The sequence below is a fragment of the Drosophila innubila genome, chromosome X, assembly GCF_004354385.1.
Source record: "Drosophila innubila isolate TH190305 chromosome X, UK_Dinn_1.0, whole genome shotgun sequence".
NCBI lineage: Eukaryota > Metazoa > Arthropoda > Insecta > Diptera > Drosophilidae > Drosophila > Drosophila innubila.
Window position 1 is genome coordinate 8,720,207 of NC_047626.1, and position 19,215 is coordinate 8,739,421.

General features: G+C 38.3%; 1 protein-coding gene across 3 annotated transcripts in view; it reads right to left on the reverse strand.

The window, feature by feature from the left end:
* LOC117791061 (neurobeachin) overlaps window positions 1–19,215 on the reverse strand; it is a 250,661-nt gene that overhangs the window by 14,723 nt on the left and 216,723 nt on the right. For 2 of the 3 annotated variants that reach the window (XM_034630725.1, XM_034630710.1), the window contains exons 12-22: window positions 17,965–18,104; window positions 17,662–17,875; window positions 12,442–12,664; window positions 12,220–12,362; window positions 11,398–11,588; window positions 11,034–11,224; window positions 8,486–10,921; window positions 8,066–8,418; window positions 7,680–7,994; window positions 7,504–7,611; window positions 6,803–6,953 (exon numbers count right to left, since the gene is read on the reverse strand). In XM_034630725.1, the coding sequence (XP_034486616.1) occupies window positions 6,803–6,953; window positions 7,504–7,611; window positions 7,680–7,994; window positions 8,066–8,418; window positions 8,486–10,921; window positions 11,034–11,224; window positions 11,398–11,588; window positions 12,220–12,362; window positions 12,442–12,664; window positions 17,662–17,875; window positions 17,965–18,104 (4,465 nt within the window). Of the gene's footprint in view, window positions 1–4,468; window positions 5,600–6,802; window positions 6,954–7,503; window positions 7,612–7,679; window positions 7,995–8,065; window positions 8,419–8,485; window positions 10,922–11,033; window positions 11,225–11,397; window positions 11,589–12,219; window positions 12,363–12,441; window positions 12,695–17,661; window positions 17,876–17,964; window positions 18,105–19,215 lie in introns of all 3 variants that reach the window. The other variant, XM_034630718.1, reaches the window with a different exon arrangement.

Here is a 19,215-nt window from a genome sequence, read left to right on the forward strand (position 1 = left end):
ACCTCGTGTTAAGAACTTGCGGTACTTCAAAGCCAATCTTAATAGGTACAAATTATTGAAGAATTATTAAAGAGCATGAAATGTCTAAAGTCATAATTTAATAATTTTTTAAAGAAAACCAAAAAGTCTTGAATCAAGTAGAATCCACTATTTATTATGATGGATGATAGCTTAGTGACTAAATACTAAAATATTAGGATATTGGAAAGCCTACATGAAATAAATCCAAAATCTGATTTTGTCATATTATAAATGTGGCATTGACTTTTTCGCTCAGTGCACTTAATATGCCCTCACATAATTAGAGTTACAAGAGCTACAAAAGTATCTCATGCTGTAATTCGCGCTGTATCTCATTTATAATGATTCAGCTGCTTCATTAGCCAATTGCAGCATTCTCGTATCTTTCTCTGCTCGCTTTAAATTATTTTCTTTTTTATACATTTCTTTTTTTTTTTGGTATTTTAAAGGCTATTAAGCTTGTTTTACAGTTGATTATCGTTTTAATTGATATTTATGGCTTTTACTCGTATGCACTCTTCCTATTTGCCTCTGCCCCGTTAAGTATGCTACCATTTTTTGCGCATTGCTTTTTTTTTTACATCTTTTTGTGTGTGTCTGTCTGAGTTTTTATTTTATTTTTTTTTTGTTTTAATTTGTAATAATTTCCCAGTGTGGCCGTTTTTCATGCGCAGTCACGCCTGTACAGTGTACACTGAGACAGCGACCGCATGAGATAGGAAGCGGCACAGAGAGAGAGCGAGAGAGAGAGAGAGGGAGAGAGGTAGGCGGCCACAAATTACTTTTTGTACTCGTAGAACATTGAAAGCGTGTTATCGGCTTTTACAGCTGTACCAACTGCCCTCTCACTTAGCTTCTCTCTCTCTCTCTCTGTCTGTCTCCCTCTCTCTCTCTCTTTCGTTAGCTCTTTCTCATTCTGTTGCTGTTGCAAATAAATTATACCATGTTGTTTTTGCTGCTTCATTTTCTTCGCTTGCGACTAATTTACATTTTTGTCGCTGCCATTAATTTGGTAATGGAAACGTTCTTTTCGTGTGTGTGTGTGTGTGTGTGTGTGTGTGTGTGCGTGTGTGTGTCTAAGTGTGTGTGTGCGTAAACATGTGTGTGCTGTGCATGTCCAGACAGTAGATTTTAAACTGCAGCCGCATACTTTTTATGACATTGCAAACTTTGCAGTTGAACAACAGGAAAATTGTTGAATTTTCACATTATTCATTTTCCATACAGAATATAAAATTAACGTATTAGATTTTCATATGCGAGACTCAGTGCTGCAGGTGAAGTTGCCGAAGAGGTAAGCAGGGAAAGCAGTACTTCTATACCGTATATATATATGTGTACAGTGTTTGTGTGTATTTGACCAAATGAAGATAAATGAAATAAAATTTATGCTGACAGCACATGAAAATGACGAGTGAAAACCTCCCGCCCCTCAACTCTTTTTATAATAGAGATATTCTATTTCTCTTTCCTCCCCACCAACCTCCTGGACTGTCATAAATGTGACTGTAAGTGTGTGTGTGTGTGTCTAGTTATAAAGATAGATTGCAGTTTTTAAAAGCATAAATGGATAACATTTCCCACATGACCCTATACAAAATAAACACACACACACACACACACACAAAACTGTTCGCTTTGACTCACACAAACACTTTGATACACACACACACACACACACTATTATAGTTACATTTATTATTTTGTTTGCTGTCAGTTGCAAATTAGCACACATCGATCTTCAAATCAATTCAAATCACATCAAATTTTTTTTTATTGCAAATTAAACAACAATTTTTTGCACAACCGAATAAAATAAAGAGAATTTGGCTTATTCGGCAGACCGAATATTTAATACTCTTGCTATAGAGTTTAACAATTTTTATTCATCATAATTTACTTAAAAGTAGAAAATTCCACTCTTTACGTAATTCCGATCAATAATTAATTTTTAAATTCTACACAAAAACTTAATTCATTTGGGAAAAATCTTTCGTACCTAGAAAGAAAAATAAAATATATAGGTGTGTTCCACAAATCTCTAGAGACTTGAATGACAATTTCTTTTAAAAAATGTCAGCGATTTAATTTTTCAGACATGAATAATAACTTATTCATTTGGAATGTATTTTATGTATTTTTTTTTTATAAATTTTGAAAACGTAGTTAAATAAACTCAATACATTTGAAAATTTATTAAGTCTTTTATATAATGTTTTGAAATTTGAAATGTTTGTTTGTTTTAATTAAAGGATCATATAATAATATAAGATAATTCTCTAGATATTCTACAAGTCGATCTGAATGTTTGTTTTGCTTACAAAAAATTAATATTAAGTCAATTGTTTCAATTCAAGAATAAAATAGTTCAGATTATGTTATCTCAATAGTAAAACCCTTTGCAAGAGTATTAAAAAGTATCAAAAGACCAATATAAAACATTATTCCATCACATGTTGATAAAAAAAAACAAAATAATTGAATACAAATAATTGTTGATTGGCTTTTGGGGGCATTTCAATTGCATAACGAGCGCAACCAAATGCATCAACTAAAACACAAAAACTAAGCGATTCAAAATGGGTAAAACAAGTATAAACAAATAAATGAATTGTGCATTGTGCAACAAAATGTTTCACAAATAATACAAATAATATTTTTGTTTGGCATATACATATATTTTGCGAAACAAACTGAATTGATGTTCATTCAATGCCCCAAAGCTAGTACTAACACTGTGCAACAAAATGCAGATATTCTCAATTACTTTTTCTCATTTTCTGCTTACAAAATACCTACAACAAAGTACTACAAAAATTTCGAGTTATTTCTTTCTCTCAAACATAATTTAAATGTTTATTTTTGTGTAAAACGATTCTGTTTTTATTTTTACTTGCGCATCAATTTCAAGTTATTTCCTTTTTGACATACTTTTAGCAATAGTGTTAAAGAAACTGTATTTCATATTTTAACACAAAAATAGAAAACGGCATTTAAAAATGTTGCTAAGAAACTTCAATAGAAGCTGAGGAAAAAAAAAGTTAATTTCAACTTATATTTTTAGATTTTTAAAAATAAAACAGAATTAAAGTAGTTAATTTTGCGCCTTAATTCATGCTAATTTCCAACTACACAGTGTAATCATTTAAAGTAATATACCGCAGCCCATTACAATCGATTTGCAATTATTGTTTTAGAGAGGGAAGCATTAGTAGGATTTTGATAATAATCATAGTTTTGAATGGTTTTCAGCTACGCGTCGCTTCTATTCATTTATTTATTTTATTTTTTTTTTTTTTTGTATTCTTGGGTATTATTTTCCTGATTATATGCAGATTTTTCCGACTGATTGCATTGCATTGATTTGGAATTGCTTTTGAAATCATTAAATAACAATTAAACTGAACAGAAAACGCAACGCACAATGAATGCAAATCACAGAAAAATGAAAAGAAAAATGCAATTTAAATATATATTTAATTTTATGCATCAATAATTAAAAATGCATTAAAAGAGACACAAAAGAAAAAAAGGAGAACTAAAAAAAATGTTGTTGACAAGTGCGCGTAATTATGTCAATTTACACTGGGAACCAATTGACGGTAATTGTTTAAAAAATGTATTAATATACATAGGTGCAGGGCTTTGATGGATAATCACACACACACACACTTATGTACACACCTATACACACACGCTCACACACACACACACAAAACATTCACACTGAGAAGAATCACAGCAAATATGTAAATTGTACATGAAATCAAAAGCGCATTAGCTTATATAACGGAGGCTTTGCTAGAGAGAGAGAGAGAGAGGGGGGAAGAGCAAGAGAGCGAGAAAGAGAGAGAGAGAGAGAGAGAAGCTAATGTTTCTAAGCTATACATTGAGATATACAGATAGTCGATTAAATGTTTTGACAAGCGTAAAAATTCACAAATTTTATGATTACTTTACTTGAAGTAGTTATTTTTTTTTATTATAAAAAAGTATTTTATTTTGCAAATAAAATATGTATATTTAAAATTTTTAATTTGTAAAAGCAATTACTTGACTAACTGTATATATATATAGACAGCAGAAGTATTTGCTGAGGCAACTACAGCTAAAGCTAAACAATAACGAGGCAATATTTGATATATTTGTAATGGAAAATGAGCAATAAAACAAGCGAAACACAATAGAATGAAACGAAATTAAATGTTGAAATATGAAATGCAACGCAACGAAACGAAACGGAAATGAAACATAAAGAGTGAGCAAACCGAACTACTTGAAACTGAGATAGAGAGAAAGATACATTTAGATAGTTCAAGATAGATATATACAATACATATATATAAGATAATAAAGAGAAAAAAGAGTTGGTTAGACAGAGATAGAGATTGATAGATTGATAGAGCACGTGAGCTACACTACACTACACACTCAATACGAGCGATACCTGTTCCAGTGCCAGCATTGCGTCCATTGTAGCGATAATTATTATTGATGGCATTCGTTTTATATGCAGCGCCGCCGACGCCATCGTTCAATGCCACGCCCATGCCCACGCCCACGCCCACACCGACGCCCATGGGCATGTTCATAGCCATGCCCATGTTCATGCCCATATTCATGCCCATGTTGATGCAACCGCCTCCAGCTCCGCCAGCGGCAGCAGCAGCAGCAGCGGCAGCAGTTGCTGTTGCTGTTGCTGTGGCAGCAACGTGTCCATTTCGCAGGTTGCGCATATTGTTGCTGTTGCTGTTGGCGATGTTGTTGTTGTTGTGGTTATTGTTATTGCTGTTGCTGTTGGCACTATTGCCATTGCTGCTGGCATGCCCATTGAGCAATCCCACAACAGCAGCACCACCAACAACATGATGTTGCTCCTGTCCCAGACCATTCTGTTGCTGTTGCTGCTGTTGCTCTCCATTAATTGCCACATTTCGCATATAGGCAGCATGCGGATGCGTGTGATGATAGCCAGTGTTGCTGCCGTTCTCCAATTGTCCATAATGATTGTGCTTGCCGTTGAGCAACTGTTGCTGTTGCTGTTGCTGCTGTTGCTGCTGGTGACCATTGATCAGCGCATAGTGTGGCTGATGTGAATGATAATGTTGCTGCTGCTGCTGCTGATGCTTGTGCAGCTGCTGCTGTTGCTGACGCTGCAGTGTTGCTGTTGGCGGCAACTGTTGCTGACTCTGTGAGGCAAGACTCGACAGCGATGAACTTGAAGCTGGCTGCGATGTTGCTGACGAGCTGGCCGACGAGCTGGTGGAATGTGTGCCAAGTGGTGGCGGTGGTGAAATGTTGCCCAGCTGCTGTTGTTGTTGTTGCTGCTGCTGCTGCTGAGACGTGGCATGTTGCTGCTGTTGATGCTGATAATATGCAGCAGCCATATGATGATGACTGTGATTATGTTGCTGATGTTGATAGTAATGTTGTTGCTGCTGCTGCTGCTGCTGTTGTTGTTGCTGCTGCTGCTGTTGCATGGAGGCGGCGGCAACATGATTTTGATGCGACTCGGGCAAAAATTGTGGATAGACGTGATGCGACCATTGTGGGAACAAGGGACGTGCACTGGCGGCTTCTATTATTATTGTTATTATTATTATTATTATTTTAATTAACAATGTTGTTGTTGTTATTTATTTTGATATTTACAAACAAATATAGATTTTTAGAGATTGTTGTTGTGGGAACGTGGATAGGTTATGGTGACGTGGCGGGCATTTTTTTTGTTTACGTTTAAAATTTGGTATTTTAGTCGGTATTTTTGTTATTTTTTTTTAGTATTGTTGTTGGTATTATTTTTGGTATTTTTTTTTTATGTTTTTGTACAATAAATCCGAAAAAGCAGCGTGAAATGAAATCAATTAGAAAACGGAACGAAGAAAAGAAACACGAAAAACTGAATAGTATCTCCAACAAGATGATGGACAAGATGAGTGTTCTTATATGCTAGTGATTAAATTTGTAAATTGTTTGACTTTTAAGGGGGTTTGTTGGGCAGTGTGACGGGGGCTGGGTGAAGACGGAGGTGGTTTAGATTATGTTGTAACTTGAGGTGCAACGTGCGCCTTTTTTTTTTTTGGTTGGGAGTTGCAACGCTTAAGAAACACACACACACACACACACGCACAACACACAAGCACACACGCACGCGGGATGACACTAAAACATGTGGCGGTGGCGGCGGTGGTGTTGCTGGTGGTTGTGGTGGTTGGTTGCGGTGGTGCTCGGTTCTAGTGGGTCGGCAGTGAGTTAAGACTACCAATAACATATGTAAAAAACTCGTTGAACAGCTGTTAACACAAAGGGAATGCAAAAGCAAAGCAAAACGCAAAAAAACAAAACGGAATTGAAACATAAAAATTACAAAAAAAAATGTATAACAAAGATTATTCAATTTTATTCAAGAGATATATATATATATAGAGAAAGAGAATGTTAAAGAGAGGCAGAGAGAACCAATAAACGATTGTGTAGTTTTTGGTGCAGCAAACGAAACGAAATGAAATGAAACAAGAAACGAAACAAGACAGAGACAAGCGTGAGACGCAAATTAGCAATGCAAATGGAACGCATGAGAAATGCGAATCGATAAATTGAAACGAAATCGAAACTAGGTCAAAAAAGATAACGATAACAATAACGATAACTAAAATAAGAACCCACCCGAGCAATAATCAAATCAGAAACAAATGACATCGGAAAATGTCATTGTTAGGTACGAGTCAATTATCGTTACTTATTTAGCTCTAGAAATTATATCGAAATTTGTAAAACTTACCGCTTCCCGAGCTGCGCTGCAGCACTGGAGATTGGCGTTGTATCTGCGGCTCTGCGGGCGGTTCCAGTATGTCACGATATTTGGATACCATCAGCACCGATATAAAGTAGACGATGGCCAGCGATAGGAACTGTGCCTGTTTCGTTTCCTCCTGTGGGAGTACAGATAGAAAGGAAAAGCAAATGAGATACAAATAAATGACAAGTAGAATAAGTACAACAAAAAACACGCTACAAGTTCAACAAATATCGATTAAACTATCGTTTAAAAAAACTTTTGTATTTGTTTTGTCTTGAATGCAGCCTTGATTATCGATGTAGATATACTTATCACTGTAGTATTATTATTTTTTTTTTTTTGATACGCTTTATTAATATTGTGAGCACGCTACATGTTTTTTTAAGCATTTTTAAGAATTAAGCGAACAGGTAATTTACAGATTTTTTAACAGGGTTCGAACCCAGTTATTGTTTATACTGTAGTTCTAGTAATGTGATAGGTCGGCGACTTTAACAGCTGAGACACGGGACCACACATCATTCAAGTATTGCAGATATAGTGATTTGATTTCAATCACTCTTCGCCTCAGGTATTAGACACATAATTCACCTAACGATGGTACATTTGGGTACTTTACCGATGAATTTAAATTTTTTCTCTTATGGATGGTATTTGCTATATATATATTTTTATAGACTTACCACATCGCGATAGATGACTGCGCGCAATCGGTTGACGTCCATGTCCTGGAGCAACTTCTCAGGATCCTTGACGGGTGATAATTGACCAGTGATTGACTCCACAATGTTCTACACAGATACACGATAGAGATGAGAATCGAAAGGAGCTGTAGTGAAAGGAGACGTGGATGGATTACCTTTGGAGATGCTTGGGCGCCACGGATGAGCGCCTGGAGATGCGCCGCACCGGGCACATCACGTGCGAGGGAGCCGACATTGTAGCGTGTGCGCTCCTTGCACTCGAGACAGTTGCGAACGGCACAGGTGCAGACGAGTCGAAGGCATTGACGGAGGATGCCACCGCTGGACATGTTCTTCTCGGCCTCCAGTTCGCCAAAGTTCAGCGAGGTGGCAAAGATCAGCACATCGGCCATGTTGACGAGACGCTGCAGGAACGAGACTGCAACCTCGAGGGGCATGCCCTGCGTAGGCTCCAGCACGTCCAGCTCCGACTGCAGCAGGGGAGCAAGAGTCAAAAAGTTGGTTAAGGTCTCAAGAGATCACAATCTTCTGTTGGACTTACGTTGGGAGATGTGGCGCTGGCCAGAAGCGGCAAAAGTCCGCCACATGCAATGATTAGATTATCGGCCAGCTGGGATATCAGATGCACCGTGTTGACCACAAAGATGGCATTCTCACTGGAGTTGACAAAGTCGAGGACACTTTTGGTGGAATGGCTGCGCCACACCTGAATGTCCGTCTCCAGCGAGAAGAGCACATCGCTGAGCAGTCGCTGATGGATGTAGGACCACTTGAATTCCGGTATGCGAAACGGTGGACGTGTCGGACCCGGACTGAACATGGGACGCGTTGATCCCGACTTGGAACGCTGCTGTTTGCCAGCCTCAGCATTGCCAGCTGCAGTGGCACCACCCGCTATTCATGAAAGATCCATCCAAATTAGTGACCTCAAAGCCAAATCCTTCCCTTAAAAACAACTTACCGTAGTGATTACCTTCCATTTGGGCTGTGCCCTCGTTATCGACTGTCGTTGGGGACGTTGTCGCTTGTTGTCCGGCATAGTCATCGTCATCGTCATCGACATCGACTGCGCCCGCATCCTGAACATCCTCGTCAACTTCCTGCAGATCCTCGATTGCCTTGTGCACATCCGCCTCGTTCTTTGGCGTCGTCTGCGTGGTAGAGTCCACTTCGGTGGGCTTGACGCGTACGACAGCCGGAGCTGGTGTCGTTACGGGCGTAGGTTCTGTCTCCGGTTCGGGTTGATTTTCCGGTGTTGGCGTTGTCTGTGTCGTCTGCTCGGCGGCCACAGCCTTGACGGTTTGCTCGACAAGCGTATCGAGCACTTCGTTGACAATCTCCGACACATGATCCTTGCTTTCCAGCTCGGGCTCTGCCGGCAGTATTTCAATTTGGGTTTGAGCTTGTGATTGTGATTGAGCTTGAGCTAGATCTAGAGCCGCTTCCACAACTTCATGAACAATTTCTTTGGCGGCAGTCGCAACACTTTCCTGCTCCTGTTCCTGTTCCTGCTCAATTTCCGGATCTTTCACTTTCTCTGTCTCTTTCTCTGCTTCCGACTGTGTTTGTGCTTCCTTTTGTGGCAGCTCGTTGTTGTTGGTTTCAGTTTCCGCATTGTTTTCTGCTTTGGCTTCCTTCTCGGCAGCATCGATAACCTTATCGATCAGCTGCTCGACAATATCACGCACAGCGCTGGCAACCACATCCTCCGGCTGTTCCAACTGCTGTCCATCCAGCTCCGACTGTGCTTCGTTTGCCACCGGACTGACGGTACTTAGGGACGCTGTGATCTCTTCGCTGCTCTCGATAGTTGTGCTCAGGGATGAGCTCACTTCCGACTCGAGGGCTGGAGTCTCTGACTCTGGGTTAGGCTCGAGCTTCTCGTTGTTGTTCAGCTTATTGGCCACGGCATCTTCAGTCTTTTGATTGCTTGCTGCTGTTGCTGTATTTGATTCCTGCCTTTCTGTCTTTTCTGACTCCTTCACATTCTCCTGCTTCTCGATTTGCTTTGTCGTCGTCGTCGTTGTTGTTGTTGATTCCTTGACGGGATTGGATTTCTCCTCGCTGGTTAGCTCATTGGCATTCACCTCCATTTCTTCGGCTCTCTTCTCTGGCTGCTCCTTTATCATTTCATTGTCGGTCTTCTTTTCCTTCTGCTGCTCTTCCTCGCTGGGATTGTTATTATTGTTGAGCAAGTTCTTGCTGTTGAGCAGACTCACATTATCCTGCGTCGGTGTCTTCTTCTCACTCTTAAGCACACCCTGAACCACCTCATTGACGGCCAGCTCAATCTCCTCGTCCTTGAGCACCGATGAGGACTCTTGCAACGCCTCATCCACGACCATTTTGCAGTCATTCAATGCCGCTTCGGACTCTTGTAATACACTTGCCACATGCTCTTCCACATCGAGTGCATCCTTGGCTGTGGCCAATTCCAGCTCCTCCATGTCCTCGCTAATCTGCAGCGTCTCCTTGAGCGCCGCTTGGCCACCGCCTGAGGTTGCCGGCTCTCCGGGCTGAGACTCCGGACTGAGACTGGGACTAAGGCTGCCATTGCAGGTGGGTGCGTTAGCGGGTGACGCCTGTAGCGCTTCATCCGTTTTGATTTGCTCATTGTACACATCGGAAATGTTGGCAATTACCGATTTGTTGGCTGGCTCCGGCTCCGTCTCCGTCTCCAACTCCATCTCTGTCTCCATCTCGACCTCCACCTCCACCTCTGACTCCACTGAAACTGTCTCCGTTTCGGCCGTCTCACCATTGGTGGCACAGACGCAGGACTCGTTTGTGGTAGCGGCTACCACATCGCCGGAATGTTGTAGCTCCTCGGCTTCCTCCTCCACTGGCGGCACATCTTCGAGTGAGGCTATGGAGGCGGCACTCTCGATAGCCGGCACCTGTTGCTGAGCGGCTACCGACGGACCGTTCTGTTGTTGTTGCAACTCCTCGCGCTCCCAGCCGCTAATGGTGCTGATGGGACGGGCTTGACGGAGGGCAGGATCGGTGATGTTATCGGTACGCTGTCGCTCGTAGTGCTCGTACATTTGGGCAAACTGCAGCTTGAACTCCTCGTAGGAGACCTTCGAGTGGACAATGGCCAGAGTGTCGACCCAAACCCGCCAGCCTCCATACTCGTGCTTGACCGCATGATGTAGGAGCATGCGGAAAAGTGAGTAGACCATATCGCTAATCTTCTGCTCCTCCGTATTCTTCGGATGTATGTAGGCCATGGCAATCAGCCATTCCTGCCAGACGGACATCTGGAGGACAGTGCGACGATTCTCCCGATTGCTGTTGCACAACAACGTCATGTCCTGCAGGAACAGCTTCTTGACCTCAATCAGGGATTCCGTCTGCTTCGATTGACGTATCAGTGTCGCAACCACTTTCAATATCACTAAGATTTCAAGAATGGTATGTAAATAAGACAGACGGAAGGCAGCAAGGTAGGAAGGAAGCAAGAAAGCAAGGGGTCTGTCTTAGGGACTAAAGATTAAGTGATTACTTACTTGGATTCTCGAGACGATAATGACTCTCCGGTTCCGGATGACGTGTGTACAGTATCTGCTGTGATATGTGCTCTGTCATTATTTCGTAGAGCACATTGTATGTGGGCAGGGAAAGCGATTCTTCATACAGCAGCAGTCGCTCCGCCAACAGTGTGTACAAATTGTGCGGCGACATGACATCGTACTTACGCCTAAGGAAAAGAGGGTGTAGAAAAAAAAAGGTTATCCAAATTGATGAGTATGTATGTGCATTACGCGGCAGTTTGTTGCAAATGAGACTCAGCCTAGAACGGCTTGAAACCCCATTAACAATCCCATTACCTCCCATTGGAAGGGTGAAAGGGTGTTAGGTAGCTCTACTTACTTGTGTGTGCTCCGCGACAGGAAGAAGCCAAGCAGCTTGAGCGCCTGGAGGCGTATCAATTGACTTTCGGCCGCCAGCAGCTTGAAGATGCTGCGCACGCCGTGCTTCACATCGAATGCAGGTACCATTGAGCTCGGGTGCTCGGACATTAATGAGATGAGCATTTGCAGCACATCGTGCAGGTTTTCATCCTAAAAACAAAATTAATAACAATTAGTTAAGGCATTTTATGAGCTGACTTAAAACAAATCGTCCGTGATTTATCAATATTCACATTAGGAAAAATAGTAAATTACATCGTAGTAGAGAGCTGCATGAAATAATTCAATGAATAAGTTCTAGTGAGTTCAATTGAATTCTCTTAAATGATTGAATGCGTTAGAGAAAACGAATTGAGATTATATGAATTTTGGTTTTTATATATTCTAGGACAAATTTAATACAGTTTTTATTGTAATATACTTGTGTGTACTTAATGCATACTTTTACTTTTTTGTCCAATGGCTAATTCTGGATTATTCGAATGGGTTCGAACCTTTGACTCGTTGAAAATCATGTATCGTCAAGTGAATGTTGTCCATGTGAACTTTATACGAGAACTCAAATTCATTAAAATACAGTCGAGTTTGAGCTCAAGTTCATTCATTCATTTGGCGCTCCTTAGCTTCTTATGTCATATTGAGTGCATTCATACAGCTCTCTAAATCGTAGCATTTAATATCGATGTATCGTAAATGTACTGCGGTGAATATCATGTCGTTTTATACTTAAATATCGTTAGATATAGTCCTGTAACCTGTTCCGTTTTGAACGGGAACTTACCTCATGCATGGTCGTCAGATAGTTGAGTATGCTTTGCAATTCATCCTCCTTAACGCCATTGCCGATCATGATCAGTTGCTTGAGGAAAAGCAGAATATAGGCGCGTATGGCTAATATATCCTTCTGAGCCGGTCGCGGACCATCTGAAATAGTACATAGAAGCCGAGCACATCCAATTAGTACTGCTATTTTCGCTGCATCAACTGGAGTTGAGAAACTCACCCAATCCCTTGGGTATAATGCCGCTTTTGGCGCGTGGATTAACGACCCAATAGTAATATTTGAGAGTGTGTACCGTTTGGAGAACGGTGCTAACACGCCGCACATTGCTATAGATCTGTGTATCGCTGAGAAATTCGGTGGCCAGATAGGAATATAAACGGGCTTGGACATTGGCTGGCGTATAGATCCACAAGGCCGGATTGAAAAGAACGTGATCGAGCAGCTGCCACGTGAGAAAGGAGAAACAGAACAACTGCAAGGAATTAGTCAAGTAACTTATGCTGTCCTCAAATAACTCAGATTCAAGAAAGTCATGGATGGGTTTGAGTGTGTCAGTGAAAGCGTGTATGTGTGTGTGTGAGAGTGTGTGTGTGTGTGTGTGTGTATGAAAGAGTATCGAAAGGATGCAATTAAGTAGATTGTATCAAGATTGATAGTTTACAAAGAGAGTTTATTAGACATTTGATTATTTGTATACATACGTTTACATGAGTTTCATGTTGATTGTAGTTGATCGTTTGATTTGGATAGGGTTGATTTCATATACATATATATATATATAAATAATATATATATACATATATTTTTTTTTTTTTTGAAGGATTGGTAGTAGTACAGGGGGTTTAACGGGTTAACACATGCAGCAAACAGCAAACAGCAATCAATTTGCAACGATTTGTCATAGATTTATTCAAAAACATAAAACGAGAAAATCAACAAAACAAAGTAATCAACATTTTTAAATGGCATTCACAAATTAACGTTTACTATGAGGACGTCTAAGCTAAGCTTAATTAATTACGCTATAAATTAAAATAACTTTATTTTTAATTAGATTAAGTAAATATTTTAAAGCTTATTACTAAATATTATTATATAACGAGAACATAATAAATGTTTATTAATATATAATAAGATAATAAATATTATATGCATGATTATTGATTAAATATTTATAAGAGACATAAGCATCAAGTAACTTTTTGTATAGTCAACAAGTATCAGACTATAAATCTGCAACTAGAACTATACCATGTGAAAATTGGTCTACTAAAACTCCAGCAAAAACCTTAGTTTAAGTTAGGAAAGATGTCTAGAGATTGAACTAAAAAGAAGTCGGGGAAAATTCCCAGGACAAAAGACCTGAGACCTTGAAAAAAATTCAAATTGAACATGAATCCTAAAAAAAGGTTCCAAGTTGAGAAACAGACTTTGAAAAAAGCTCATAAATAGTCACATAAATAGTCAAACTAACAGATTAAAGCACCAATGTTTCCCAAAATTATGACCTGCCACAGGCAGAAAGTTTTACCTGAACAACAGACAACTGTGCTGTCATTCATGTTGATTCCATCAAAATTGTGCTCGTAATCATTATAATTTAATTTGCATTGAAATCCATATCACTTTATTCCCTCTGTTGTTATTATTATTATTTTTTTTTATTTTGCCAGATTCCTCTTCAATATTTTGGCGAATTTTTAATTGTTGAATTGTCAAAAAAAATGTATATATATATGCGAAATATGTTTACACATGGCTCGGCTTATGAAGAGGCGCCACTCGATATAGGGTAAAGTTTTTGGCGTGGTCCTGTTGTCGATGCCCGCAGCAAACATAACAATGCAACAGCAACAGCCACGCCCCATTCCACGCCCCCTTTTGGGACTGGCAGCCAGAAGTTTCCCAATTAAAAATTGTGCACGAGTGTAAAATAATAAGGGGACCACGGCAACGGGTAAAGGCAACAACAACAACAACAACAGCAACAACGGCAATGGAATCCCGGATACAACAAAGTCAGAAGAGTCAGAGTCGAGAGCAACACGAGAAATATTTATGCGAGAACCATGAAAAAAGTGTTGGGTTAAAAGTTTAGTTCGCATGGAAATTTATTCATTTTTGTAAATATGAGTGTCGAACGAGTTACTCAAAACGAGCTACCCTCCCACCTCCACACGGTCTACAAACTAAAAAAAAAAAGTAAAGCAAAAAAGGTGTGAAGTCAACTTGCAATTAAACAAATCGAACAGATTTCACATTAAAGCAAATGAAAGACTTAAATTAGAGAACTTGAAATATATTTAATTGATGATAACAGAGTCTACAAAACATGATAATGGGCTGATGTGAATGATGATGCCATGAATATTACGAGTATATACATTATCTATCAATGGATCCTAGAATTAACAACTTAAATGAAACTGAGACTCTCGAGAGGAGACGGATACTATAGAGTATCTAACAATACTTGCTAAAAGTTATATAATTGAACCAACAACTAACGAGTACGAGTTTATATAACAATGATGATGGAACAATGGAAATGAAACAGCGAATGAGGCAACTGTACAAGTTAAAGTATTACAAATCTTAAGGTAAAGACACAGATCAATATAAATCAAAGCACACGCACACACACATACAAGATATATATAGAAACGGAACGGAATGGAACGGAACGAAACGTTTATATACAAGAGTACAAGTAGTTATACAATTGTTTGGTAGAGAAATTGAGAATTGAGCTTCACCTGGTAGAACTGTTGTAGATTTTTATAGTTTAGTTGTTATTTGTGTGTTGGTTGATTGATTGAAAAAGCGTTGTGGAACAGTGTGGAATTGAAACGAAAAGCGAGTGAAGATAAGCATCAACAAAAAATGAAGCATAGTTGAAATAAGCGAATTGTTCGAATGTTAAAGAGAGAGTATGTGAGATGTGTGTAATGTGTGTAAAGTGTGGGAAGTGAGCGTAATCAGGAGAGAACCGAAAACATATAAAAGTGGGAGAAAGAGAGAGAGAGAGAGAGAGGAGAGAGAGAAATAGTGTGAGAGAGCAGACAAAGTAGAAGAAAGTAGAATTTCAGTTTAGTTTCAAGTACATTTATATATAAAATATATATATTTCAAAAGCACGTTCATTATATAGTTTTAGTTTTCATTTTATAGCTCTATGATTTTGGCGGATTCAGCTGTATAAAAAAAAAACACTTGAATTTCGATTAATCTTGACTTTGATAAAAAGGCGAAGCGATTTCTATTTTTTCAATTTTTAGTGCACAGAATCAATACAAACTCAAAGCAAACTCAGTGCAAGGATGCCAAAAGTAAAGTCAGAAATCAAAACGAAACATAACAAATAATTGGTTGGCCAATTAAAGCTGATAGCATTTGGGGCAAACAGTGCCACACAACAAGCATGCAACAGGGAAAGCAAAACCAAAGAAAAAAAAAATTTTTGACTGAAACTGTCCATGAAAACAGACTAAAAATGACAACGACATCAAAAGCATAATCTGCTTTAACATTTACATGTTAAGATGACATGTGCTTTCTAAGTGAAAGAATTGCAACTAGTAATATTACTCTTTTATATTTTTTGAATGCAGGATTATCGCTAATTAAGATATCTTAGAGTTCTTTAAATGTGGTACAAGTAAAGTTTACTTGATTAATTGTCAAATTTCTTGTTTTTATTATATTTACATTTTTTGGTAGTTCTATATTGTGTTTTTAGGCTTATTTGAATGTTACATAGCTTTCTGATAAATATAAAGTAATATTTAAAACAGTTCGCAGTGATATTTTGAATAAAATTCGTAGATTCGATCATTAGCTGAATAAAATTGATATTTAATTGTAGTCTATTTGAAGATCTATGCTCCCGACTCCTGAATTTAACCAGAATATTATATAGATTATGTTTATTTCTCACCCAAAAATTTAAAATAAATTCATAATTATTCGTATTTATAGTATTCTTTTATTTGAGAGAGTTCATTTATCCAACAGTTAAAGATTTTGCAAAATATTTCAGCAAAGAAAGAAATACACAAATCAAACATAGATCGAAATTATAAAAAAGAAGGGTATATTAGTGCGTATATACTTATATAAGTAAGTGTATAAACATTATATATAGCAAAGCAGCTGGGATAAGTGTAGGAAGATTGTGTGTGTAAAAGAGAGTGAAATATGATACTCTCAAGAAGTGCAGAGGAATATTGTAATACAAGAAACGAGAAACGAGAAACGTGTATACCAAAATATGGAGTGTACGAGTAAGTATAAAAAAACGTTTTGTGTTTACTTTTTTGAAAGGATTACGCAGGCCCGTGTTCAACTGTGCGTCATCATATCAGCAGGAACATCAAAAACACACCAAAAAGAGGAAGAAGAACACAAGAACAACACACACACAAAAAGCAAACACAGTGCAAATGGAGAAAGAGGCAGATAGATAGAGAGAGAGAGAGAGAGAAAGAAAGAGATATATTTATATAAGTGTAGAAAGAGTGAGAGATGGAGAGATAGATAGAGCAGGTGAGAGTTTCCAAGTTTTTTTTTTTCCTGTTGCATATCATTTGAAAATTGTTTGTCGAGGTGTTAAAACATGCCACGAAAATGGTGGAAAACGAGCCGGGAAACGTTGGAAACGTGTTGGAGAGGGGATAAGTTTTTAAAACAAATTGATGCGACCATCCTGCCGCCCCTTCCACCCATGCCCACAATGTAAACAGAACTCGACAAGTGGGCGTGTCCGCTTGGACGTTTATTGGAATAATGCGCAACGATGTGGCAGATATTCAAATATATATACACTATATATGTGCATATATATTTGCATAGGATTAGAGGGGAATGGACTGAGGCTGATAAACTGAACGAAACTGAAGTAATCAAATCAAATTAATCGATAAACAAATTTTCAGCGAGGCTTTTCGGCATGCAATCAATAGCGACAAGAGCTTAGATCATAAACTTAAAAAAAAAACAGCCATCGAATTTATCGATATACATACAGAAAGAATGGTTAATCATACATATATAAATACAGTAATAATTCGATAGACATATGTACATGGATCATACATATGGAGACATACGAGTTACGAGTTACGATTTACGATTTACGAGTATAACAATTTAAACATGCTTGCCAAGACATTGCGGCCCTCAAATGTCAGTCGCATGCTATCGATTAATCGCTTAAAATGGTCTATCGATGCTCCAAATGAGTGTAAGAGCGAGAGATTCAATTAAACATATATTGATATTTCTTTTGCATTTTTAACTGTTATGTTTTATGGCTTAGTCACTAACATAGAGCAGCAGTTAATGACTAATTATTCCGCCGATAATCGATCTGTTATCGATTAACGAGACAGAGAGAGATTGAGAGTATCTATTGTGAATTTGGGCATTGTACCCACTTACCTGCTTCAGAAGCAAATCACTGTTGGCCGACAGACACGTGACCAGGTATTTGGTCAAATTTAGAAACGAGCCGAGCACCTCCAGGGTCAGATGTTCCCGGGATGATCGCTGCAGCATAAATGATATCACCAGAAATCCACGATTCTGTATCATATGCTGTTGCACCGTCTGCGATGTTTCCACCAACTCACAGATGAATCCCAACAGCTTTGAGCTGTAATTAAATCATTTACCAGGTTTACAGTGAACCTAACCATAACATTTTCTTTTTTTTTTTCTTTCTCCTTAAAGCTCTAGACTTACCATAGCGTTGGATCTCGCTTGATATCGCTAATGCCCTCGTGTGCCATATCCAGCTGTGAGAAGAGTGGAAACAGCACTTGAATGCCACCAATCGAGTTGAGTGTGCAGTGTATGGAATGCGTGACCACAGCCTTGACATCCTGTGAATATACAAATTGATATTATATATTAATTTCGATAACACAAATTCTATTCCATCTCTATTGAACTGTTTCAATAAAAGCTGTTTGAGGGTCTGAAAAGGGCCATGTGTACATTATCTGTCGTTCGTTTTAATCGGCGTTATTATTAACATATCGATAATATCAATCCATACCCAAATGCACCTCAAGTAGTTGATGTAAAACATAGAGTTATTTTTAGCTGAATGTTTACTTTATTTCGTGCTGTTTAAAGCGTTAAAGCTGTGAGTAGAAATAACTATCGATGAATTATCTATTGATTATCTTTATGATATTTTTACTCGTATATCATTAGGTGGGCCTCAATGCTGATTTAAGCTAGTGATATTATTGAGATTACAATAAATATTATTAAACGCTGTTGCAGCGAATATTCTTTAAGCTTTTAAAATATATATCGATAGATGCACTTAAGTCTATCGATTTGAAAACGAATTACCAAAAAAGTTATTTTGATGAATTTTTTTTTAAGTGTATTAGAGAATACATAGTTAATAGACTCTGATATATTAAGGTCTGCTAAAAAGTGTTTCTATGTATATATATATTGCATATTTTGAACTTATTTAATCGATGCAGTCGATATCAAATATTAAATGTCAGTGTTTATTTAAAATTGCTTTGAACTTAAAGTTTGGTTTAAGGAACTAACTAAAAACTCTGTTCAAAGCATAAGCAAATCTACTTAATATTTAGTGCGAGTAGACCGGAAATTGGAATAGTTGTCAAATAAGAAGTTTCGATCTAACAGACCGTTTTCTGGTCTACTCTATACAGGCCTAAACGAATAAAGTAGTAGTATAATAATCGCTTATCGATTTATGAAAACGAAACTGTCCTTGCCGTTTATCATTTGCTATTTATCAATTTCCATTTGGCTAAATGTCTATCAAATTTGATAACATACATTTTGGCGAGCTTCTCTCAATATTTATCGATTAAATTGCGTACATTTTCGTTATTATTTTTTTTTGCTAGCTTCCTCTTCCTCTCTTGTTTGTTTTCTTTCATATTATCGCATGCAACGCTGTGTCGCCTTGTCGTCCGCATGGGCTTTAGGCAAAGGCGC